This window comes from Molothrus ater, chromosome 8 (genome assembly GCF_012460135.2).
Source record: "Molothrus ater isolate BHLD 08-10-18 breed brown headed cowbird chromosome 8, BPBGC_Mater_1.1, whole genome shotgun sequence".
Taxonomy (NCBI): Eukaryota; Metazoa; Chordata; class Aves; order Passeriformes; family Icteridae; genus Molothrus; species Molothrus ater.
In genome coordinates, this window is record NC_050485.2 from 12,938,129 (window position 1) to 12,964,459 (window position 26,331).

Here is a 26,331-nt window from a genome sequence, read left to right on the forward strand (position 1 = left end):
CCCTGTAAGAGCCAGGGAAGTTCCTGTCCCTTGGCTGTTTGGCTGGGTTTAAGAGAAAAGTGTGAGAAGACTTTTCCTAAAGCAAATAAAATCCAGTTCTGTGTTTTGAAATAAGTTTTTACTGGAAAAATTTGGTCCTAAGTAAGCCACAGAATAAGTTTAGTGGTAGCACGGTTGTTTTGACACTTGAAATTGATTGATTGTTAATTTGAAGAGGAAATTTCGGTAGGTTTGGCTGTCTACTTTTGTGGCAACTTCTGTTATAACTGGTTCAATAGAAAAGTCACAACCTCTCTCTTCCTCAGGGAGTTGAATCTGAAAGTTTCCCAGTGTTGCAACAGTCCTTAAAAGCTGGCCACCCAAATGATGACCAGGCCTGCAACAATCATCACTTCTATGGAGGTGAGAAAATGCAGTATTCTTTTGGAGGTAAAATAAAGGTTTTAACAGATTTCTCCAACTATATAATTTTCTTATTATTTCAGTTCAAACATATTTTAAGGGAGTTGTGTGAAGAGTCAGAATTTAGTTCAAGCTGTAAGAGCAACTTCTGCCACATTTTCCCCCACAGCCTGATGGGGTAAAATATAATTTCCAGTGCACATGAATACTTAGAAATATGAGAGTATTTATCTGAACATTATGCTCACACACAGCATCTAAACCAGTGAAGTCAATGGGAAAGCTCTTGTGGAAAAGGCAGGAAAATGATGCAGTGCTTAAATACTTAGACACAAAACTCTTCTCAGAACAAAAGTGTTTATAAATAGAGTAGAGTTGTTTCCTTATCACTTGTTCAAAAAACCTCATCTGTTAAGCAATTTAAGAACATTCTGTTTGCCTGATGTTCAAATCTCTGGAAGTTTTGGATTAAATGGGACTTTTGTAAGAAACTTCTAATTTCTCTTTGTTAGTTCTGCCTGTGTCTGCACTCGTAGACAGCTGTCCTGCTGGAGCTAACAAGCCCAGTACCATGCTTGGGTCTTCTCTCCTTCAATGCTCCTTGAACAGTGAAAAGCACTGGGTTGCAGGGTCACTCTCACACTGCAGCAATGCCAGTGAAGTATCAGAAGTTTCTTGAAGGGGTCCAAAATGGCAAAATCTTCTTGTGAGAGTTTTTCTTTCATTACCAAACACATTTCTGTCACATGAAAAAAATCAAGCAACTTAAGGTCATGTAACAGCAGTGTGCTGCACTCATTAAGGGCACAAACCAGCCAGGACTCTAAAAATGACTATGTCTAAAGCAGCCAACTTCATATTTTTGTCTTTTGAAATCTGCAGATGTGAGTGGAGTTTGCTTTGGCAGCAATTCTTTGCAGCTGACTGGGAAGCTTGTGGATAAAGTTGTTGCTGTGAGGTAGGTGAAGAAAAGCAGTGAAATGAATAATACTGGATGCACGTTGTTGTGTATGAAAAATGCAGACTTGGGGAGTGTGGGGATATGGGGTACCTTTCCTTCCAAGAGGGGCACTGAAGACTTTGAACCCAGACTCATAAACCATAGAAATCATGGAGCATCTCAAATTGGAAGAGATCCATGAAGGATTATCAAGTCCAACTCCCAGCTCCTCACAGGACTACCTAAAACTAAGTGATATGACTAAAAGTGTTGTCCAAACTCACCCTTTAGCCAAAATTTCACCTGACACCACTACCTGGTCACGGTCCTGGTGTAAAACTTGTCCTTGTGTTCTACAACACTTGAAGGCAGCCCTTGACAAACCTCTTCTAAATCTTCACAAAAAGGCCACATTTGTGGAATATACTTACTACTAGGACTTAGGTAATATTTCTGGTAAACAAGCCATCCTGTCTTTCAGTTAATAATGAGTCTGAGATGTACATTCACCCCCAGCAGCACAGCATTCTGTAACACCACCTTGGGATCACATGTATCTGGGTGACCCAGATAGAAGAACCCAGTTACCCATAAATGTGTTATCTTCTGCTTCTGGGAGCTCTTGATTTGATTTGTTTTGACCCAGGTCTCTTGCTTTCAGGGAGGAGGACATCCTCATTTCAATGCTGAGGCTGCTGGAGTACGAGCGAGCCACGGTTGATGCAGAGGGGGCCATTGGGCTTGCAGCACTGGTGGCAGGGAAGCTGCCTGAGTTGAAGGGTAAAAGGTACAGCAGCTACTGCAAACAGGGAACTGTGGCAGAAACATGGGACTGAGGACCCTGGTCCTAGGAAACAGTGAAAATCTACTTGTTCTGTGGGTGACCAGGCAGTTCCTGCCCCTGAACTGGCAAGGGGCTTTTCAGTGGTGGAAACTTGAGACTGACTGGACCGGTCACAGGTGGTAAGATTGTGCAGAACCAGACAGATGCCAGCCTGGGGACCTGACACATCTTGTCCCTTTCCTTGATTGCTTGATTCTCAGACATCTGGGGAAAGGCAGCTGCAGCTCCACGAGGCATCATTGCACCTGCCAGGACAGTGTCCTGCCCTTGTTAGCCTGTTGTGTCCTCTTGTTCCATGGTGGAATCCAGCCCTGTCTGTGGTGGGACAGAGCTAGGCTGCCTGCTGCAGTGACCCAGTGGCACCTGCCTCCCAGTCCTGAGAACTGTCCACACAGTCAGAGGGATTATCCTTGTGCTTGGTGTTCAGCGTGTGGCCGAGTGCTGCCTTGCCTCTCAGCCTGGGGACTCAGCACTTAAGTGGATTGAGCCTTGGCTCAGGTCATAGTCCAGAATGTATTTGAACATACATGCCCTCAAGACAAAATAAGATTTCTAGTGCAGAGGATTGTACACTAAAATACTGCTGAGACAATTCTTCAGAAGAGGCTGGCAGTGCACGCAGAGCAGCAACACATTCCAGTACAGCTAAAATAAAAGGGAAAATGCAAAGAGGGTAGGTTTGACTCTGCAGAGAGATTTTCATAGACTAATCATGTGGCTCTTCACTTGCACTTCAAACATTTCTGCACTCATTTTTCAGGGTTGTGATGAATTTAATCAATGGTTACAGAAAACTTGAACATACATTTCAGTATCAGATCAGTAAGAGGCTGAAACTTAGAACTTCCAGGTGAGAATTACGTCAAATTCTTAAAACTTGCAACTTAGACCTACAGTTCCCCAGCTGATTATCTCTAACAAAACTCAAATCTCCAGGAAATGCGAAATGAAAACAACATTTCAGACCGACTAATGCAGCCAAATTATAGGCCTTCCCTACCTATTCACAATGGATACTGAGGCAGGATCCCTCTAATCTGTAATATTTATTGAGGGGAGGTTCTAGCAGACCTTAGGCTGATATTGGCACAGTCTTTATGATCTATAGTTCCTTTACACAGGTAAGTGCTAATCAAAACTCTTGTTTTTCTGTCTGTTTTCAGAGTGGCAGTTGTTATATGCAGTGGAAACCTAGAATTACATTTGCTGCAACAGTGCATAGCTCGTGCCCTGACCCTGGATAACAGAGTGTGCAGATTTTCCCTTGTGATTTCTGACTGCCCAGGAGATATGTCAAAGCTACTGGAGCTTTTGGCTCGGGAGGAAGCAAGGTAAATCAGACTAATAGTTGGGAAATATAATCACAGATTAGCACAAAGATTATTAAAGATTGGGAAATGTTTCCAAACATCTCTGAAGCCAAGTCTGTAAGTAATTAATTAATCAAAGGCTTTTTCCTTGTTATATTGCAGAAAAGTTTTTATTTCCTTGATTTTTGTTCCAGTCTGAAAACACCTTTGCTGCATAGAATTGTGTCTAATTCAGAAAGAAGGAAAGATACTCTCCAGACACTTTAAGGAACTGTTTGGCAATGACAGGGGATTGTTGTGATCTCTAATTTGTCCCTTATTTGATCTAGAGTTTTGGATATCAAACAAGAACGCACATTTGTGACATCTGAGCTCTTCACTGTTGAGGTAAGAGGAAATGCAATTTCAGCCTCTCTCATAGTACTGGCCTCCCCTGGTTTATTCTGTTTCCCTCTCTCTTTATGCCTGTGTTGAAGAAATCCAACAGAGTGTGCAGACTGTCAGAGAGTATTTCCTCTGTGTTGTACAGCTTCTTGCCAAACACTTAGCAGGCATATAAATAACACAGGACCAGTTTTACTTGCTGTTGCAACATCCTGGTCAAGTACTCCAGGTGTTGCATTGCACTGTTGCTGGTATGAACCCTGCTGACATGTGTGGCAGGTGCTGGAGGACGTGAGCAAGCTGCAGCATCCATCCAGAACTTGAAGAGCCAGCTGTGTAGGCTGGCTGTAATTGTCTGACATGTTTGCCTTAAAGCAATGTAGAGAACACCCTTACTCTTAAGGAATCCTTGTTTGAAACTAGGGACTCAGTTTTGTTTCTTAGCCACCCAGAGCACAGAGGAAAGCCATTATTCCTTTGTTGAGTATTGGATGCAGAAAGAGTGAAGAGGTGTTACCAGCTAATGATGTCTCTTAAAAGGACCATTTTTCTCATGATGCATCTCTTATTTCAACTGGTTTGGCAAAGGTGTGGTCCTACTGATTTCATGCTATTGCTGTCCAGGTCCAACCTGATTTAGTTTGTGAAACTCCAGGTGGAAGTCAAATTAGAGATCTTTGCTAAACAGGTTCATAAACGGGGTGCAGAAATGTTACTGGGTAAGCAATCTCTTTGATTTTGGCCTTTAAATTTTATTTCCTGCCTGGATGCAAAAGTCTGCCCAATATTTTCACTCACAGATATAAAGAAGAGGCAGATTAAAGATCACTATGGTACATGATATCATCAATACTCTCAAGCATCTAGGACTTAACCCACATTGTTCTGCAGTGTGCCATAATAATAGGCCAGCTTTGGCTGATTTGGAGATAGTGTGACACTCACTGCACAGGGTGCAAGAGGTGGATAAATCCCTCTGAGTGACCAACTTAGCTCTGGAAATGCTTTTCACTGAACGTTAGATTCAATACAACCTGTAACTCTTACAAAGTTTTCAATGCCATTTTTATCAAGTGAGGCTTGTAGTTTTTACTAATGCTATTAAGCAAATCAAATGAAATCTACTGTCTTAGGTGTTTTTTTTTGGTTGGTTTGTTTTTGTTTGGTTTTTTTTTTTTTAGTTTTTAGTAAATACAGGCCCTGAATGAAAACAGTGCCATATACTATTCTCTGCACTTTAAACACAGTGTAATTTCACTTCAAGAATCTGACAGTATTGGGTAGAAGGGAGGAATTTGCATCCCTGAATAATTTAATTGGAAATTGGATTTGCCTGATGGCTTTCAATCAGTCTGGGAGAGGCTATTGGATAATTAGATGTGAAGTACAAAGTAGTGACCCAGACATACAGACCTCTGCAGGCAGCTCTGTCTGGGTATATCTAGAGAACTGTGAAGCTTTCTTTGAAAATTAAAACATGTGCAATCAAAAAGGGTAAAATATAGAGTTTATATGTAAGCATCAAAATGAATTTGCTCTATCCAGGTACAAGAAAAAAATATCTATTTTCAGAGTAAAGCTAATACCTGTGAGGGATGTTTTGGTTTTTTCTTTGTTGTTTCTAAGAGCCAAAGACCTGTGTCATCAAAACATTTTAAGCATTTGTTATATAAATTACAGCACATAAAATAAGGTATGAATTTAAATCTGGATCATGAACCAAAATTACAACCTTGTGCTACACTGGCAGTAATAACAAGAAAGGCTTTGCAGCTGTACCCATTTCATTCTGACTTTAATGTGGACTTTTGACTGTGGATGTAGATTAGGTGTTTGACAGAACAGAGCAGAGAGCATAGATGCTGATTTGAAACACTAAATCTGTCCTGTCAAGATCATTGCCACAGCATTTAATCATCCTTTTAGATGTACACTTTTATTTCTAACAGAGAGAAACTTGGCTTCTAGTCACTTATCAGGATGATAGAGCAGCTTTGGTCGGGGTTTTCTCATTCTAGTGAAACGCCTTTCTGGGGTAGTGTTTGTTCATCTAGTGCACACTTGGAACACTCTGTGGGAAGATCCTTGCTGATAGTCTGATTTCATGGAAAAGTAAGGACTTTCTAAAATGAAATTTTATGTTCAAACTACACTTCTGGAAAAAAAACTTTTGGAACATTTACTGGCAAAAATAAGAGGTTTTTTTCTTTACTAAAAATAAGGAAGGAATACCTCTATATTAGAGTTAAATTGTATTGAGAAGAAGTGCCTTGTGCAGAGGAATCAGCTGCTTGTGTTTATGAGAGTTTCTTTAGGATTCTGCCTGTTCATACCTCCAGTTTAGATTCTCTTCCTTTGTGACTCATTCTGGATTTCTTTCCTGCAGAGGAGTACACCCTAATTCAGTCTTACCTGACTGGTTAGGAAACTACTTCCAAAGCCCCTGTATTGAAATAGATAACTCTTAGCAAATCAGACAAATAATCAGTCTGGTAAGCTTCACATTTTACACCTGTTGAAGGAGGTTAGATGACTGGGAATATCTAGACAGAAAAAAGATCTGAGCTAATGAAATAATCATCTGATATCACCAGCTAAGTGGATACAGCTATCTAAAGGACTACCCAATTCATGGGAGGAAGCTACAACTTGCTTCTGTGAACTTTCTCTGTTCTCCATCAGTAATATTCCTCAGATTCAGTTACATGGACAATTTATCATTTAAATTGCTTCCATATGTAAACCTCTTTAAAACCATTTAAGTCCCTTTAATTTCATTATACTATTGGCTCAGAGAGAAGTCAATGAACAAAATCAATAAGCAACTTAATAAGGTAAGGACATTCTTTCTTATGAAGTAGTTCAGCATCTTGCCTGCTTAAAAAGTGTATAATTTTTGGACTGGGGCAACCTAGTTGAAAAAAAATTTCCTTGACCTCATCAATTTTCTTGAAAAGTCTTCTCACCACTGAAACTCCAGCATAATCAAACTGGCAGGTCCAGGAGGGTTCTGTAAGGTTTTTAATTGTCCCAGCAGCTTTTCAGTGGGTGGCAGTGCTCCCTCTGAGCTCACTCCTCTCTGGCGTTATGGGCTGTCTGGTCTGTTCACTTCAGACCTCTTGGGAGCTTCACCGTGCTGTGGTTTTGAAGAACTTGGAAGAGACTGCTGTAAAAAGAACATCCACCACATTACTTCTCCCTCTTGTCTGTGCATGAAAATGCTAAATCATAAATCAAATATTTCCTTTTCTTTTCAGTTGCATTACACATTCTCCCAGTGGTGCTGAAATTCCTGGCTTTGTGTGGCATAGTGCCTGTTTTTCTCATACAGTTCATTCACCTCAGGCCAGAACTCAATGAATTATTTTAGTCTGCTCTGGTCAATTTGGGCAGAATAAATTCATTTGGGCCAGCTTGCATTCTGTAAAGGATGGAAGGGAATATTTTGGATTAGAGTCCCCAGTTGCCAACATATTCCTGTCATTGCCCTGTGAAGCAGATACTCAGGAGCAGGCAGCTGTACAGCTCAGATGTGCAGGAGGATGCTATCACTCCCAAAGCATTTCCTGCATGACCCTGGGCAAGGCTCTGTTTCCATGTTCCATTCCCCAACTGCAGAGTGGAGACACTGGGAGTGGGAAGTTGAACACTTCATTTCTTCTGAGGCTCTCCAGAAGAATTTGGTGATGTTCTTTAAGGCATTCCCCAGCAGACTGTGGCACGGGGCAGCCTGGCCCAGCTGGAGAAGGAGAGGCTGGCTCTGGGAGGGTCTGAGTGTTCCTGTGGGTTATTACCTGCCTTACGAAATGGCTGCAGCTTGTTCCTGCTCGTGCTCACCCACCTGAGTGCCCCAAGTGCCAAAAGATAAGGGCTCAGCTTGCACAACCAGCTGACAGCTGCTGCACTCTTTCTCAAGCATTCCATTGCTCTGACCACGGGGACAATCTGGCAGCTGATCCCCAAACCATCAGCTGAGCTGCTGTTACCAAATAATCTGTAATGTGAAGTAATCTACACTGGATGTTTACCAAATAATTCAGAAAATTGCCCAGTTGTTGTTTTTTTTTTAAAGAAATCCCTTTTTCTAAATATAGAACAGAAACCAGTGTATATAAATCAAGTTTTCACTCTTAGCTCTGGTGACTTTCATGCAAACAAACCTATAATGTTGCTAAATGTAATGTATCATCAATTATGAGTTATGCAAAAAGATTTAGATGCATGAATACTAAGAACTTAGATCATGAATACTAAGTTATGCAAAAAGACAGCTTAAGATGAAGAATATGATTTCTAGAATTAAAGAAGCAGAATAGAAAGGTTCAATGGATGATTCACAGACATAAAGAACTGCATTGGTTATTTAGGATTAGCTTTACATGGAGCCTGCAAAAGCACAAAAGACTGAAATATCTTGATTCAGCAGTACTACTCACATTTCCTCTGTTCTCTAACATTGGCTCAGCATGTCCACCCACTGTTTTTATTTGCACACACAGCCTACAGATCAGGGAGGCATCAGGGAGCTGAGAGGCAGTTTCATTTCATTCAAAAAATTTATTTTTAAAATCTAGGAAAATATGACCTAAAAGGTTAAATGCCTCCACTATGAGATCTTGCAGTTAAAAGGGAGTAGAGGTGTCCACCCTATTCAGCACAGAACTTTGCAAATTTCTTCCTTTTGCGAAGTTACTAAATTTTCTCTCTTTGAAGTCAGTGTAATTCCAAAGAGTATTTGGATTTATGCATCTGGATTTTGGTGCTCTACAGCAATAACTTGTCATATTTTTTTCCTTTAATTTTTTTTAGCTTTTGTCCTGCTTCCTCAATAATTTCCAGTCTTTAAATAAACCCCACAAGCCATCAATATTCAGTGAAATCTCTTCTGTCTCTAATTTTAACTTGTAGGCCTGCTGTGAAAAAAAACTTACAGGCTGAATAAACCCTTTGGCTGAAATTTATCTTTACATTACCTGTCACAGGGAATGGAACTTAAATGCAGTAAAAGGTCTATCTGTCTGGTTTTTTTGATTGTCTTACTGGACCAGACAATTATTTAATTAATTAATTAATCCAGCAAAGATATTATATGTAGGAGAGACATTCATAAAATGCACTCTGTTATTGATGGTTTTGTGGGGCTTTTGATACACAGAAAAGAAAGGTGTGCTGTGCACAGCTGGCCCTGCTGCCAACAAGAGCTCTGCAGGTTCAAAAATCCCATGTATAGTTCTGAGGGCTTATCAGTATGAAATAAGTTTAAGGTAAATTTTCTTCTAGTTGTCAAAAGTTACCTTATCTGGTGTACAAGAAAGATCAGGCAATAGGTTTTGTCATTTTTGTTAAATAAGACCATTTTGGGGCACTTACTCTTAGGTCATTGATAGATATGCAACCTCCTATAGGTATTGGGGTGCTTCTGCATCTCATATAAAATATAACCTCATCGACTCCCTGTGAATGTGAGGGTTGCTCTGTTGGACACTTGTGTAAATTATGTGTCCCAGGCAAAGCAAGCAAGAGAGAAAGTTTGTGAAAGTATAACTGCAGTGTAAATTGGGTTAATCTAAGAAAGAAAGTAAATTCCTGCCTTCCTTGCTGCTGAGATCTGGAGCTGCCCCAAGGTGTTGTGTGATTCTCTCTTCACTCCTGCTGGGACCAAATGTTCTCTATTCCTTTCTTTGACAACTGTGAAAAATCAGGTGAATTTCTGGGGTTGTTTTTTATCACTGCTGTTGCTATTAGTTCTTTTGTGATACCCTGCAGCACAGTATCTCCCTTATCAGCTGCTGCTTGTGGTGCATGCTTAGAACAAAATGACAGTGTTTATCCAACCTGCTCACAAGCTCTCTGGCTCCAGTCTACTGAGGTCTGCCTGGTTTCCATCATGAGCAGAAAGGAAAGGGCAGAGAGGATAATTAGCCATAAATCAAAATGCTTCCCCATGCTTGCTCCCAGGGCAGAGCCACAGCTTGCTACCAAGCATTCAAGGCGAATCTCTCACATGCAGACTGGTTCCAGGAGCAGCAATTGGTTTGCTCAGGACAAAACAGGCATGATTACTCTGGGAGAGGAAGAATCTTGCTTTTTTAATTACAGACTCCATGTGAGATGTGTGTGTCCCATTGAAGATATGATTGCAAAGCTTTGGGGATTTTACATGAACCAGGGAATGGATAATGGGTGTTGGGTACATTGGCACTCTCAGATACTTTTCCCAATCATTGTGTTCTCTTCCCTTTCCTCATTATTTCTTGTCCTCTATGACTGTCCTTCTCTTGAGATTAAATCCCGCTTTTTTGAAGAAAAAATAAATTAGCATGTAATTTGCATTCCAAAGAACCAAACAAATAGAACTATGTGTAGTACAAGAGGTGAAGAATTACAAGACCAGATCAGAATTGTGGCTTATTTCAGGATGGATATTTGAGAAGCTGTAGCCAGTTTTCTAATTAAGTGACCTATGGCTATTTAGGTTAACTTGGAGTGTTAGTGTTTTATATTTTCATTCAACAGTTTTACTAAAGGCTTATTGTTATTTTAAGACAGTTCCAGAAAACATGAATTTTAAGTTCTTGTTTAGAAATGTCCTTGTAAGCAAATTAGAGTATTTTTGACTTGTTGTTTTCTAAAAGAGATGCAGCTCTGATAGAAGCATTTTGATAGGGGATGTCTGGAGCAGCCCACCACCAGGTTATCATGGCTCCTTGTTTCTCTGCTCTCTGTAGATTTGCTGCTGCAATGAACTCTCTGCAGCTGCACCGTGACTCATCTTGGGTCCTTTCCTTGCTAGATTTCCACGTTTCTGTGAGGTCTTTTCCCCATGTAGCACTTTCAACACCAGTGATTATTCCAGCAGCACTATCAGTAATGGAAGTTAGGAGTCTCAAATTGTGAAATATAATTTTCCTTCTGTGCCTTTACTTTGGTGCCTCATCTTTGCTAGTGCCCAGGCTTCCAAGAGATGGGCCAGAGATGTGAGTAGGCAAAAAAGAGAGATGAAAAAATGCCATTCAAGTTATTATCTCTAATGTCTACATGACAGGATTTCACTAGTACCTTTGGAGGCAAGTGAAGAATTAAAAAACCTCTCAAGATTGATTTTGCCCAAGTTGTTTTATTTAGCAGAAGAACAACCATAAAATAAAACTAGAAGTGATGCAATAAGCAAACAAAAAACAGCATGAAGCAAGAAGGTGTGTGAGAAGTGAAACCAGCCAAAATACTGCAGGGATGATAAAGAACTGGGGGATAACTCCATGACAGACAAGAGAAGGAGAATACAAAAAGCTTGAAGGATGGAACAAACACTTGCCAGAAATACAGAAATGTGATGAGGTAAGAGTCAGAGGTGGGTGAGGTGGCAGCAATGCCACGCACAGGGAAAGGACAAGAGAAGCTGCTAACAGATGTCTTCAGGGAGGCCAAGAGCAGAGAGGTACCTTGCCCAAGAGCCAGTAGAGGATCAGCCTGTCTTCTTTAAAATTTGAAGGCAATAAAGTAGGGTTTTGGAAGGTTTTATGGTCATGCAGATGGGCTGGAAGAGCCCCAGCTGTCTGCAATGTCAGTTCTCTTACCTGCATAGAGAGCGGATGTGAGGGCCAGAGTTTTTATTTTGAACTGATTGGTTTTTTGAGTGTACTTTAGGTTTAAGTTGGAAACGGCTTTGTCTGAGATTGCTGCCATGCCATCAGGAATGGTCCTAATTCTTTTTCCAGGTGATCTGCACTGTGGAGACCAGAGACAAGATGCACACAGCCCAGCTGAGGAATGCACTCCTGGAACGCTACCCCACAGCTGCCTGGACTGAGCGGTGACGGGCGCAGCGCGGGGTGGGGGCACCAGGGCCTCTGCCAAGGACTCTGCAGAGCCCCTGCCTTGAGGCTTTCACAACAAATATTATCTTTCAAAGCTGAACAGTTAGCAAATAGCATCAGGATATTTATTTCCTGCTCAAAATGTAGTAAATGTCTTGGGGAAAAAAAGGTTCAACTTGGATCTTTAGTTTAGCTAAGGGAAGCTCTTAGTCTCTGCTGGTGTTGGAATTCCTCAATTCATTATCAGCTGGCTGCCTGGATTTTAGCTAGTTTGTAGAACCCAATAATATTCCATACACAGGGACAAGGCATTTCTCTTTACATCTGAATATAGACTTCTCAAAGGTCTTCTGATTTTGATGCCCATTGTTGAAGTAATGCAGCTCCTTCTGCTGGACTTAGCCATGTTACAAGTACAGAAATTTTCTGTTTCCAAGCCAGAAGCAGTTTTCTGTTTGCTAAATCTGCTTCAGGAGGTGGGTGGGATTGAACATGAATATGTTCTGATCTTTGCTACCACGTGAGGAAAGATTCTGCTAATAGAAGGTAATTTAAACACAGACAGAAAAACCCTTGGAAGATAAAAGCCAATATAATATTAATTTTTTTCCCAAGGGAAAATGATCCTGTTTGCAAAATAAAATTCCAAAATATTTTGCAGAAATTGCAAAAAGTATAGAGTATGATTAGAGTTCATAAACAGAACACAAATATATTTCTTCCCTCTGCTTTTGGAGAATCAGTATAAAAAGGGGTCTCGCTACCAATGTGAATTTTGTAAATAGCATTCCACTGATTATCTTAGTCTGTCTAAAACAGGCTCTATCCATCTCACCCAACAGATTGAGTACACTGTCAGTAGTGACATATATTTAAAGACCACATGTTAATAGCCAAAGGCAGTGCTGGGAGAAGAGGAAGCCTAAGTCTTAGGCACATGGCTAATGCAATTAACAAAGAACACATTGACCTAAATACCATTTTTATCACTACAGGCAGAGACCAACTAATAATATAACAGAGTGGGATGGCAAGAAATGTAAGAGGAGTTCAGGCCCTCTTCTGAATGTGCACACAACACAGTTGTGCCTTTTCATTTGGGCAGAATTTAACTTCAGCTCTGGAAGACCTTACAGGTCCTTCAGTATCTGAAGAGGGCCCCCAGGAAAGCTGCATGGGACAAGGGGCAAAGGCTTTAAAGAGGCCAGATTTATATTAGGAATTAAGAAGAAATGCTTTACTGTGAGGGTGGTGAGGCTCTGGCATAGGTTGCCCAGAAAAGTTATGGATGCCCCATCCCTGGAATGATTCAAGGCCATGTTGGCTGGGGCTTTGAGCAGTCTGGTGAACAGAACTCCATGACAGGGAGGTTGGAACTAAATGGTCTTTGAGGTCCCTTCCAACCCAAACCATTCTGTGGTTCCATGATCCATCTCTCCCTGTAGCTTATACAGGCAAGAAGGGATGAGAAGGGCAGCATTGTGACTCTCTCTGCAGTAGAGATTTCTGAGAAATAATCTCTTTTCTCCTTCTTGTTGTAGTTCACAAAGGAGCAGGACCACAGAGTCTGACAAATGGTGGACAAAAAAATGAAGTTTACAGGTTTGGTCTGGTTTTGGAAGGACCATATTGGTTTGCACATGGAACTAAAAATTATTGATGACCCAGTGGTTAGTTTTGTTCCCTTCTTGCCATCCAGAATGATGGGTATAGGCCTTGGTCCTGTAAATCACAGCTGTGTCTTTTCAGACACAGCTTCTTTCTCCACTGTCAAGAGAGTTTAAAATTCTGTCTGGAAGTAGATTACAGAGTCTATATTACATACTTGCTGCTTCCATTGGAATGAGAAATGAACCACATCATCAAAGAGCAGATTTAGGGATGAAAACCCACTATTGGTAAGGGTCTAACTACCCTCTCATGTGTTTTGGCAAAAATCTCAGGAAATGTTGAGGATGTCTCAGGGATGTCTCATGAGAAGAAAATTGAGCTTTATAACCCAAGTTCTCAGTAGTGGCCAACAGGTTCTGCTGTCTGGGTATTTGGTTTAAAATTTTGGATTATCCTGGACTTTGTTGTTTTAGAAGCTCAGAGCATTAACAACTTCTTTCCTAACCAGTGGGAACTGCAGTTAGCAAGTCTTCACAAACCTGGGGCAAGAAGATGTAGCAGATAGCACAACCAAAAATCAATGCACTTGAAATCACTACATGATTTTGGAAATAGGTTTGGGGTGGGGGGAAGGAAGGTGATGTCCAGAAGGTGCTTAAAATGTCAAACATGATATTTGCTGTTTGGTTTTCTTTTTACTGTTTTAAGTATAAACATAGTTTCAAGTGTAAATCACTCTTCAGTAATAAACACTTCATATGTGAATATAATAATATCAGAGGTGATTTACATTCTATATTGCCTTCATTGAAGTCTCATTGGCTTAAAAGACAAAATTAAGATCTTCCAAGGGGGGGAAAAAAACCTCAAAATGAGACATTGAAATGAATGTATGCTTGGAAAGAATAATTAAATACCTGTGCTGCTAACCTTTTCCTTTTTGAATTATGAAATATAATAAGATCTATGGCATTTCAAAGATTTAATAATGTGGTTTTGAATGTTTTATTTAAAGAAGTATTTTTATATAGAGTGTTCTTATGTACCTTGAAAAATAACTTTAATGATTATTTAAAATTTCACTAATGCTTAAATGAGCAAAATATAAATCTAAGAATTGTATTTATTTGAAAAACAATTAAAATTCTGCTACGCCACCTCAGCAATGAAAGATTTGTCATTTTCTCGTGTGATAGCCTCACTTTATAAAATCAGAGTTAATATTTTTCTTTTATCTGTCATAGACATTGGCTCAAAACCCACATCATCCATGTGAGGGGGGACCTCTGAGCTGGCAGGGAGGAGAGAGCAGCTGGGCAGGATGGCTGCTCTGGCCCTGTGTGGTGGCAGGGAAGGCTCCTGGCTGCTCCCTAGCCTGGTGGGAGTCAGCATGGGCTGTCCTCAGTCCAGCATGGGCCCTGCTCACTCCAGCATGGGCCCTGCTCACTCCAGCATGGACCCTCCTCAGTCCAGCACAGGCCCTGCTCACTCCAGCATGGGCCCTGCTCACTCCAGCATGGACCCTCCTCAGTCCAGCATGGGCCCTGCTCAGTCCTGCTCAGTGGCACAGATGGAGGTGCAGTTCCTGGGCCTGGCTGTGCTCCTGGGCAATGGGCAGGGTGTGGGTGCAGAGTGTCCTGGGCTCTGCTCAGGTGGGTCCATGGGACCAGCTGAATCAGCTCTCTGGGATTCTCACTGCAGTCATCACCAGCTTTGGGGAACCTGTCCTTCTGTCCTTCCAGGGGGCCACTGGCTAAAATGCACAGTCCTGTCTCCAGAGGCACAAGATGCCTTGACCCAGGTAGGTCCACTGGAGCTGAGCCACTTTGGGAGCTGTCCTAGGCACACACTGCTTGTCAGGGGCACAGCACAACTTCTTCCCAGGACTATTGCAAACAAGGTACATCTTAAATTGAAACAAAATCTCTTCCCACACTAATTCCCTAATTTTTTCAACCAGGTCCTGTTAGCTGGGGATTAACATCTAAATCCCTGCCAGTACATGTTTTTGCATCAGGAGCAGTTTATCTTCCCATGCAGGTGGCATGTCCTCATAGGCAGCACCTTGCCTTCTGGCCTGCAGCTTTTGGGAGATTGACAAACTCCCCATCCTACAACACAGTAAGTGAATTTGACATGTTATTGTTTAACTTTTGCTAGACCCAAACATAGGCACGTGGTTTGTTGAATGGAAAAGTAAACTGCAACACTCTGGGCTGTAATTCCTGACAGTCATCTATTGGATGGATTTTGTTCTCCTGTCACTTTCTCTGCAGTTTGTTTAACTGCAAGCATTCTGCCATGTATAGAGTGTTGAAGTTTTTAGAGTTTTTTCTGTTACAAATCTTTGCATTCATGTGCTTCCAAACTTTTGCTGCATCTCAGAGGAGGAGGAATCCTTCAGTACATTGTGTGCTCCTGAGCTGATGAATTTCCCATTGTTCAAAAGCACTTATTTATTTTTTTAAAGCTGCAGCAAAAACTGGTGGCAGTATTTGGAAAATACTCTAATCAAATATGAATGTTGTGAAGTATGTCAGTAATGATCAACATCCCATACAGCTAAGCCCATACAGCCTGTCAGTCAAAAGAAAGCAGGAGTCCTTAAGGACACAGCCAGATGAGTCACATCTGAGTGCACCCACACAAAGGATACAGGGGGCTTGTCCTCTGCTGCTGATGTCTGAAAGCTCCTCTAAATGCAGGCACTCTGATCTACTTCTGGTTTACTTGCCTGGGGGGCAGGGGGGTTTGCAAGGGCAGATGGCAACTGTGAAAATCCCTATCCTTCACACATTTGAAATTTTGGAGAAGGACATGGTTTTCCTTTTGATAAGAGGCCTAGAGTGTCTTTAGAAGGACATTTTAAATTGTGTAATTGCTAAACTTAGTCAACTGGTCACCCTGTGTATTCCCACAAGGGGCACCTGTGTGGTTTTCCTTTGTGAAAATGGTCTCAAAGAATGCTGATAAATGATAAAATAATGTTCCTTACACCTCTTTCCTCCTCTCCCCTCCTCCTTCCCCTCATGCATGTGCTGTAGGTATGTTTGGAGTTGCAGGGACTGTGTAAGGTCTAGCACAGTACATGGATTGTGCCATATTATTACTGCATTTCTAAAAAGCAGGAGGAAAGGGAGTACTGAGGGATTTTGTTTCTTTTGCTTTCAACAAGCTGTGGTAATTTCTTGAGCTGTTGATGTAGCTCTTGCATAAAGAGACTGTACCAGAATGCCCACAAACATCAGACTGTGGGACTTGCCTATAGTGGTCCAATTCACCGTGGCAGTGACCAAGGAGGCCATTCCCCCAGCTTCAGCAGGCTCTGCTGCTCTGCAGGGGACCCAGCCCCAGCACAAATTAAATGTCCCTAATTAACCAGCACTTGGGTATTTCCAAAGTCTGGCTCAGTCAGCTCCTGTTGTGTTTACAAAAATCTAGGTCTGCATGAAAAAGAGGCAAAGCAAGACAACATATTGAGATTCTGAGAAAAGTTTTTCATCATTCCCTCACAAAAATGAGCTACAGCCCTGAAAGCTTTAGAAGTAGTTCTTGAAAATGGGTGGGAGACCTCTCACTGCTTCTGTCCAGGCTCTGCAGTGTTTCTGAGCTGATGCTGCATGTCCTGATCTACACAGCCAGATCTCCTCAACAGAGCTTGATTTGAGCAGTGATTTGCCAAACGTGCTGATCTGGATAACCTGACTTTGAGTATATTACACTCATTTCCATATATTATGATTTAAGGGTGAAAATGGATCTGGGTGCTTTATTTGTTTTCTTCTGCAACGAAGCTACCAAGCAATCACAGCATAAAAGTGCTGTTTTAACTGAGGTGGTTCTGACTTGTATGAAATTATTCCTTTTGATCACCACTGTAGGCTGAATAAATGAATGGGGGTGGTTTTTAATATGTCTAGAAAAAACAGGCACGGTTGCTTTTTAAATTTTCTTGGCATCTACTTTACATTGTTAAAATAACGCATACACAGTCTTGCACTTAGCTTTCATAGCAAGGGTTGGTTTTTTTCTTCTTTCCAATTTGAAATGGATGTCTAAACAGTATTTATTTTTCAGTGTTGTGACCAGCCAAATTGGCAGAAATATCCATCCTGAAAAACCTTTATTAATGTCATCTTAGCTTTCCTGGTGATTTACCTTCTTATTTAGTGGTCTTTTCCAAAAGTAAAAGCTCTTCTGTATGTTTCATTGGGGTTTCCTTTCAATGGGAAGCAATATTTTGAAATACTTTGTTACAGTGAATTAGTTAATTTGCAAGCAGGGTGGGTTGGGTGCCGATGGAGGTGGTTTGACACCTAGCCCAGCCCTTGGGAACACAGGCTGCACTTGTGTTGCTCTGCCCTTCTGTTGTGGAAAGGACGTTTTGATTGCAGTGGAGAGTTGCTCTAAGTGATTAAGAGTAATCCTTTATTACTAGGACTAGACTGGAGAAATGCTTATGCCTGGTATAACCTGCAGCATTTCCAGAGAACCTGACAAAGCCAAGAATGTGTCTTTGTGAGCAGAGTGAGGTGCTGACCTGTATCCATGCTCCTACTGGCTTTTAAAAATAATTTTGTAACATATTAAGGGTATATTTATGTCACTGTGCTGTTCAGGGCACTATAAACACTTAGTCAGAAATGATATCTCAATATTATTTTCAGTCTTGTCATGCTGTGGGTTTGTTCCTTTCCTTAAGGCCAGTCAGCATTACCTACCCCAGGCTCCTCAGGTTTGCAGTTGGGATCGCATTGTGAAGCCTCCAAAACTTCAGCAAACAAGCATCTGTGCTGTTTACAGCTCTGACAGAGGCTGACAGCAAACACTGGTTGGTTTCTTGTTTGGGTTTTTATGTTTGGGGGTGTTTTGTGTTTTTTTAAAAGAAATGTTAAAACTGAACTGCTCCGAAGCAAAGGCTGGGGAGAGAAAGTGTCTGAAGGTGGATGAATACCTGGGAGTTGCATTTCTAGAAGCCTTTGTAAGCAATGCCCAGCAACCTCCATGGAGAAAGCTGCTGAAAATTGTCATGCTAAACAAAAATCCCAGAGAGGCTTCAAAAAAACTTAGCCAATTTTTTATCTAAGGCAGTACATATTTTTTTCTACTGTAGCGTCCTTGGGCTGCACTGAGGAAGCTTTGGCATTGCCTGTCTAATTAGAGGGAGTCTGACAGGATGTGGTTAACTTCTCAGAGCTGTGATTTGCCTGTAGCCACTCAGAGCCCAGTGGAAAGGGCTGGGACTGAGCCTGAGCAGTGCCTGGAGTGCAGCCTGGCCTGGGAGGGGAAGGCAGTGTAGTATCAGTGATGGGAATCACTCTGGAAAGCTGATCCTGCATGTTCTAAGTGTGAAACACTGATATGGGTGTCAAGAAGGTGTCTATGTATTTTGTATGGCATTTTATTTCTAGGATGTATTAAAAACAACTTCACTTTTTTAACATCTTTATTCCAAGGTCACAGACTAAGACAAAAGGTTACACAGTAAAACGTAGCTCAGGTTCTTGACATTCCTGTTGGATTTCTAGTCACTAAATGAGTTTCTACTTCTCTATAAAATATTTAAGTTAAACAGTTTGCCATTAGACAACAACAACAACAACACCCAAAAGACAAACAAACCACCATTTCAAACCCTTCTGTTCTCTATGCTTTTAGTACCCACTGAAAGCAAAAACTTTATGTATCTGTGCTTGAATAAGGCTTCCCACATCGAAGTGCTACAGCCTGTAGGTACTGCACAAAGTTACTTGTTAGCACCTTGTGGAGCTCTTGGAGGGTAAAGAACAACCTTTTTTTACTCCCTCTTCCAGAACAGTATCATGGCAAATGGCATGGTAAAACTTCTCCCCACACCAGAGTTAGTATTTTAAATAGTTATTCCTTTTAAAAGTGCTGAAACTACACAGGCTAAATTCTTGTTCAAAGATTCAAAAGTAAAAGACAATCTGATGGAAGACTCACTACACATACAGGAAATACTCTTGAGATGTGCTTAGATGGTCACTCAACCTTAGGTTTAGAAGACCAGCATCTGGGAACCAGTGGTATATGTTTATTCACTGCCTATAATTTCATTGCCAAATATCAACTTTTCAGATAGATTTTTGATCGATTTTTTTTTTTAATTTGGGTAATAAATCACTTCTCAAAAAAGCTGCCCTCAAAGCTACTTTATATGATAATAACTCATAACTTAAAATCTTCATTACAAAGATGAGGTCATGCTGCATGAATTTTAAGGCACTTGTATTAAACCAAGTTAAAGTGCTTCATGTATCCAAGCTCACTGTCCCTCAGCCTGAGCTGAGATCTGGTCTTTTCAATGTGCCTGCAGCAGTACAGTGGTCTGTCCTCTGTGGAACAAAGTTAGCAGACAAAACAAAGTGCAAAGAGCAGGCTTTAACAACAGTGTCAGTCCCATAGAGAAAATATAGGTAAATTTAAATCCTATTACAAAACAGGTGCAAGCTGCCTTGTGGCTGTCAATAACCCTCCCTGTTGCAGAAGGACAATTCTCCTCAAGAAAAGGTGATTTATCAGCCACTGCTACCAGCTGTCAGTGACAGAGTACACATGTCAAAATCTGCAGAGGAGCAACTTTTGGCTTCTTGCATAACAAATAGGATTAAAATTTAGCAGTGCTAAGACTGAAAAGTTGATTTTCTAGTGAACTATCCACAGGGCCCTGTGAATTTTAATTGTGTTGCTTAGTAAGAGGAGAGTGGCTTGGGCAGAAGGGCACTGCATCATGCAGCAGGAATGTAATTTAGCTAATTACAGCACCTAGACATGTATGTGGGGTCTTTTCAGAAAAATGAGATTAGGTATGTGAGAGGTGACCTCTTGCATTGTCTTCTAGTACTGCTTCTTGTCTGCAGGCTTGTAAGACACCAGGAGACCGAAGGAAGCATATCCAAATAAAAGGGTCTGAACAAACCACTGAAACTGAACAGCTGGGTCAGTGATTCCTTTAGCTCTGTAACAAAAACACAAAATGTGTCAAAAAACTTATGCTCCTGCAGGCTGTACTGGTACTTATAAAGCAAGGTTAGCTATCTCTACCCATCCTTGAGATTCAGACTGGACTAGAGCATTTCAGTTCAGCACATTAGTTTCCATCTACTGAGACATTTTTTGTGCTAACTAAACATACCAGTTCTTGTGGTTTTATAGGATTTTAAGCTATCTATTGAACAAAAGTTCTTTCAGACATTCTATGCATACAATTTCCTCAACAATATATAAATTGCAATCTCCATCTGTCCTATTTGAAATAACTTATCCCAGAAGTTGGTGTGCAAAGAAGCAAGAAGATGGAGTAGCTTAATACTGATCTTAATACACAAGTCTGAATATAATTTCTTGCTGACTGTTAGTCAAAGGAGACTATGCTGGCAGGGCAGAGACCTGACAATGACTGTGTGATGGGGGATGGAGAAACACTGGTACCTGAGCTTGTGGCTAGACAAAGACAGGTAATAGGGCTGAAGGCACTTCACTTAATTTATGAAGAAGAGACCTTTCTATGTTAGTTAGTTTCAATATAACATACGTGACTTTTTCCGTATGTTACAGAAAATGTCATTTTCTCCTCCACTGTTCTCAAGAAGTACTCCTACTGAAAGGAACAAGTATAAACACAACAGCAAACCCAAGGGGTTTCACATTTCCTGTAAACAATTCCATAGCTGTGGGTTTTTTGTTTATAATCCCAGCTGCAGTGTTTTCAAATTAGTGCAAGACCTGGAGAACAAGGGCTTAGGAAATTTACCTGTTGCTACAAGAGAAGCTTTATGAATAGACCATGTGCAGCAATACAGGCCAAGAGCCAATGACAGTACTACTGCTGATTAACAAATTTGTATCTGAGTCCTCACAGTGTTCTTTGTGCCTCCTTTGTGATGTTGCCAAGAAGACATAACTTCTACATAAGTAAAAATAAATGGTGTTTGGTGCTCACAGAAGTACAATTGTTAGATAATCTAAAGCAGCACTCCTAATGAGATGATGATGGGCAGCCCATCTCTGCTTTTTTTTTAAGTGGGTTTTAACACTAGTCTGTGAAACTTCATTAGTAAAATTAATTACAATACACTCATTTCGTATGTTCACTGGTAATCAAGTTTCCTCATAATTAAAAGAATTGCCTTAGGCCCAGATACACATTTATTTGCACACCCAGACTTAAAATGAGAGTCTGAAAAACAATTAATTATTATTAACTCTCCTTCTGAAGGCAGAAATTATTCATCCATATTCTACTATCTTAAAAAAAAAACAAAAAACCAAAAAAACTCAAACAACTTATGCAGCGTTCCATGAAACAAAATCCTGTTGCTTCCAAGAGTTGTCACCTGAGAAGCCTGGGACAGACAGCAGTGAATGACCCAGATGAAGTGGGAACCCATCATGGCAAACAGACTGGCCTGACTCTGCAGAGCATGAGAACCCAATGAGGATCTACATTCTTCTGAACTACTGCAACCACAAGTGAACAGAAGGAGGATGTGTTTGGACAGCACTCCTTTCCAGGTACGTGGTTATCCTAACCTAAGACTCAGATGGCCTTGCTTGTATGGTCTGACTAGTTCCAGGATTTTATCCCAGGGACCTGCAGATGCAAGTAGATCTGAAAGAGTCCCCAAATGAAAGTGCCCAGCTGTGTTCCCACAATACAAGTGTGATTGTTCAAGTGTGTAATTAGCAGTATTGCAATCCTGATGGGGTAACATCTGATAAAATTCTAACACCTGAAGTTATCAGACTATTTCTACACTATCTATTGTTCCCTCTGCCTCCTGAGCAGCAGTGTCACCCAGTGAACAGGGAGTTCAGAGGCTGACAGACAAGCTCTGGCAAACCTTGCTGCTGCCACTTCTGCAAGTTGCCAGCCCTTGGTTTTGCTGCCCTGCACAACAGTAACCACTGGGAGAAGTGGCAGCAACCAACTGTGGAGGACAGCAAATTATCACTGCAGCAAGTGTTTTACCAGCATCCTCTGAATTCACTGCTGCTGAGAGCCACCACCACCAGTCTGTAGCTTATATTACTTGATTCAGAAATCCTTTGCAGAGAACCTGTGTTGGAGTGAGAGGAGGGAACAACTTACTGGCATAACTTAATACCGTAGAGGGCTTCCACTATGTGAATCAACCAGGATATCCAGAACCTGGTGGAAAGAAAACATGGTTTATGTTGCTGAAAATTAGGGAGAAGACTGTTGTATCAAAGATGCATTATGCAGAGAATATAAATCTGGAAGCACTGAAGCAACAACCTATTTTAACCTAGAAAGGAAGGGGTGTTTTTCATCTTGAAAAAACCCCACAAGTGTACACTTAAAAGGAACTGAAGCCCACTGAGAAAATCAGAGCAACTGTTCTGTGCAATAAGCCTTGACCTGCCATTTGAAGCATCCACTAGGCTTCTGAAATTTTCAGCCATCAGATTAAGCCAAAAAGCAAATACTTAGTGAAAGCAGTACAAGTTAATCTTAGTTAAGCATGCAAAATCTATCCTTTTACTTACATAAGTATTTTTAGTGGTCCTAAGGAACTACTTAAGTTTTAACAGCTTTAGTTCTATGAAAACAACTGTGTGTATAGATTCAGAAGATATATAATGTGACTTGATAAGCCACACTTGGCCTACAAATTTTTATATAGATGCTTTTGTAGGAAAAAAATATATAATATATTCAGTTAGGATCAATTAAATACCTTGCTAAAGCAAAAGATGCTCTGAGAAAAGATGAAGGTTCTACATGATACATAAAATAAACAAGAAAGCCCTACTGACTTGTGTCTTTACAGGAAGCCAGTGAGCTCAAGCAAATATTTTCTGGCTCTTTTGTTAATTACAGTAGCAAAAACTAAGTTTTGTAACCCAGCAAAACAGCACTATGCAGTTTGTTCAGCAGGTTATTTCTCATGTAGATCAGGAGACGTGAGGACCAGGGTAGAAAAGGTTCTTTAACTGAAGCTGTATAAAAAAGATTCCTAAACAAAGAATTGGACTGCTGAGTAACAACTGAAGAAGAAAAAGACTTGCAGTAGATGGTACAAGTATAACTTTGGACTAATAATTGTCATCAAAAGTAGTATCTTAAGATTTTTCCCTTTCTTGTTAAACCATCAGTGATGCCAAATTCGAAGTTGAATTTTTAAACTATCAAACTGGTCTTAGCCTGTCTAGTCCTCTACATACTTATTACCCCACACCCTTAATTGTAATGAGCTTGAAAGAAGAGCTCTTTAAATCTAATTAACAACTGGGTTACAGGAAAGCTTGTTAATACAGACTAAGTACAGGAGTCAGAGAGAGGCAAAATAATTACACAGTCAAATATAACTTACCCGTAGCATACCCATTTGTGGTGGTGTTCCACTAAATAATTAAGGAAGGTACCAAATAATCCCAAGTAACTATAAGGTATAGTTGAAGGCCAAAGTGTTACCCACTGGAAAAAAAAATAAAGTTATCTTACTTCAAGGTAGAAGTACTATCAATTTAACCTTCAAAATAGCTTTATTTTTGAGCCCCATGAGTTCAGAGCTCATTTATTCATAGTACTTAAGTTCTTTCACTCCATTAACCTTGTCCAAGGACCATATTCTTCCAGTAGCCTTTGAAAGATTCCAACTAGGAAATTTCTATTCCTTGACATACCAGATGCCAAGGGGATAAGTTTAAGGTTGCTGTCTGGGGACCAAGAGTGCATCTGCACATTAAGTGGTATTTAAGTTGTAAGCTCATTACCTATTAGACATGGAAGATGCAAAACCTACATTGTCTTTGTCCTGAAGAAGTTAATCCGAGGCAAGTGACCTGAGGAGGCCAAGCCATGAATACACTGTTTAGGAGGAATAACTATCTAAAACTAGGGGATCAATCTTTCTTCTTTCATTCCCTAAAAAAGAAAATGTCAGATTTTTGTTTATTTTTAACAGGGCACAGAAGAAAGCTGAGCAGGAATCCCAAGACCAGAGATGCAGAATTTCCTTCCTGGTTTCTCTCTCATGTCACAGAGCTGTCCACAGTGTTTAGCACTGTGCACACTGATTTCCACAAGCCAGGAAGAGGAGCAGGCAGTGAGGGATGAGCTTTGCACATCAGAGGCCACTGGGGACCTAAGGTAAGTGCCAGGCCAAAGTTCACACTGCCTTACCTTGCTCCTGCTATATCAACACTGCAGTTTCTCACTATATGTAAATTTAGCTATGCCAAAGATTTAAAGCTCATTCTGTTTCTTGAAACAGCCCAAAAATTGTTTTGTGAGTGGCCTGACGTGCCTTGACTATAATTTTTACAGTGGTGGTTCCCAAGTTTAGAAAATCTGTGCAAACAGAAAGAAAATCGCAACATGTGAAAGTCAAGGGACGACTTTCATAAACTTGCCAGATACATCAAAAAGCCATTAATATCCCTGCTCCAGTAATCCAAACTAACTTAGCTGAAGTCCGTTTTTGGAAATTGACACAACGTGGTGACTGAACTCTTGTGTTTTCCAACACCACCAGTTGGTACAGCCTGTGCCCAAAGCCCTCCCCTGTAAATGCACCTTAGGGACTGACATGTCCCCCAGCTGTCCCGGAGCGGGCTGTGCTGATGCTCGGTGCCTCAGCTCCCAGTTCTGGCAATGCTGCAGCCCCTTTCCCGGGCACCTGCCCCTCAAGCCCTCGCTGCTGCCGCGCCCGGGATGCTCTGACCGGGCCCGGGACGCGCCCCCAGCGCCACGGCCTCGCTTCCCTGAGCAGACCAGATGGTTTCTCCCTTCCTCTGGCCTTCCTCCATGGCTCTGTCCAGCCTCCTCCCGCCTGGCCCAAGCAGCACCTCCAGTTTCCTTTTTCATCCCGTTTATTTTAGGGAGCGGCGTTTCCGCGGACACGGGGACGGTGCAGGGAACCTGTTCCACGCACCCCGCGGTTTCTGACCCATCTCCCTCCCTCCCCGCGCCGCTCCTTACGCCGAGGACGACCATGCCGAAGATGATGGCGACCATCCAGATGAGCCGGGAGCGCTGGAAGTGGCAGCTGCCATCGCGGCCGCGCTCCGCCGCCGCCGCCGCCATGCCGCCGGGCCGCGCTGTGAGCGGAGGCCGCGCCGGCGCCGCTAAGGCCGGGCTGAGGGAGGCGGGGCCGGGGCGGGCCCGGCGGGCGGGGGCAGCGGCCTCGCCCAGCGCAGGGCGGGCACTGCCCTCGGGCCCGGGCGGGGAGCGGCCCGGCACCGATGTCCGTGACTGTGTGTCGCCTCCTGCCCTTGGCCTCTACAGGCCCAGGCTGGGGGCAGAGTGGCTGGGAAGTGGCCCAGCGGAGAAGGAGCGGGGGTGCTGCTCGGCACTGGCTGAGCACGAGCCAGCCGGGTGCCCGCTGGTCCGGGAAGGCCAATGCCACCCTGGCCTGGATCAGCAGTAGTGTGGCCAGCAGGACCAGGCAAGGGATCATCCCCCTGTACTTGGCGCCAGTGAGCCCACACCTCGAGTGCTGTGTCCAGCTCCGGGCCACTGAGTTTGGGAAGGATTTTGAGCTGCTGGAATGAGTCCAGAGAAGGGCAGCAAGGCTGCTGAGGGGTCTAGAACACAAGCACTACAAGGAGCAGCTTAGGGAGCTGGGGTTGTTTAGCCTGGGGAAACCTTATGCCTTTGTACAACTGCCGGAAAGGAGGGTGTGCCAGGTGGGAATTGGTCCTTTGTCCCAGGCAGCCAGTGGCAGGACAAGAGGACATAGTCTAGAACCACACTAGGGCAGTTTGGGGTGATTAGACACCGAAACGGGCTGCCCAGGGTGGTGGTGGTGTCAGCGTCCCTGGAGGTGTTTAAGAAAAGACTGAATGTGGCACTCAGCGCCATGCTTTAGTTGACGAGGTGGTGTTTGCTCACAGATGAGGTCTTTTCCAACCTAATCGATTCTGCGATTCTGTACCAACGCAGCATGGAACAGCACAGAAGCTGGAGTGAGCTTTTCAGCTTGACTCGTTGCTGCTTTCCTGCAGGGTTTGCCCAGGGGTGAGGAAATGCAGGAA

The 26,331-nt window shown here is 42.1% G+C and overlaps 2 protein-coding genes across 4 annotated transcripts in view; one reads left to right on the plus strand and one right to left on the minus strand.

The window, feature by feature from the left end:
* Positions 1-14,470, plus strand: part of LOC118688404 (L-threonine dehydratase catabolic TdcB-like) — a 34,492-nt gene extending 20,022 nt beyond the window's left edge. For all 3 annotated transcript variants that reach the window (XM_036385932.2, XM_036385931.1, XM_036385929.1), the window contains 6 exons: positions 306-402; positions 1,285-1,360; positions 2,004-2,129; positions 3,350-3,517; positions 3,826-3,883; positions 11,599-14,470. In XM_036385932.2, the coding sequence (XP_036241825.1) occupies positions 306-402; positions 1,285-1,360; positions 2,004-2,129; positions 3,350-3,517; positions 3,826-3,883; positions 11,599-11,697 (624 nt within the window). In that variant the 3' untranslated portion in view covers positions 11,698-14,470. The remainder of the gene's footprint in view (positions 1-305; positions 403-1,284; positions 1,361-2,003; positions 2,130-3,349; positions 3,518-3,825; positions 3,884-11,598) is intronic.
* Positions 14,471-18,736: 4,266 nt separating this feature from the next.
* TMEM254 (transmembrane protein 254) lies at positions 18,737-25,423 on the minus strand. Its single transcript, XM_036386149.2, has 4 exons — positions 25,277-25,423; positions 23,667-23,770; positions 22,421-22,480; positions 18,737-20,287 (listed from the first exon to the last, which is right to left on the minus strand). Exons 1-4 carry the CDS (start codon positions 25,379-25,381, stop codon positions 20,167-20,169), a joined length of 390 nt encoding a protein of 129 aa, XP_036242042.1. The 5' UTR covers positions 25,382-25,423; the 3' UTR covers positions 18,737-20,166.
* Between the last annotated feature and the right edge of the window lie 908 nt (positions 25,424-26,331).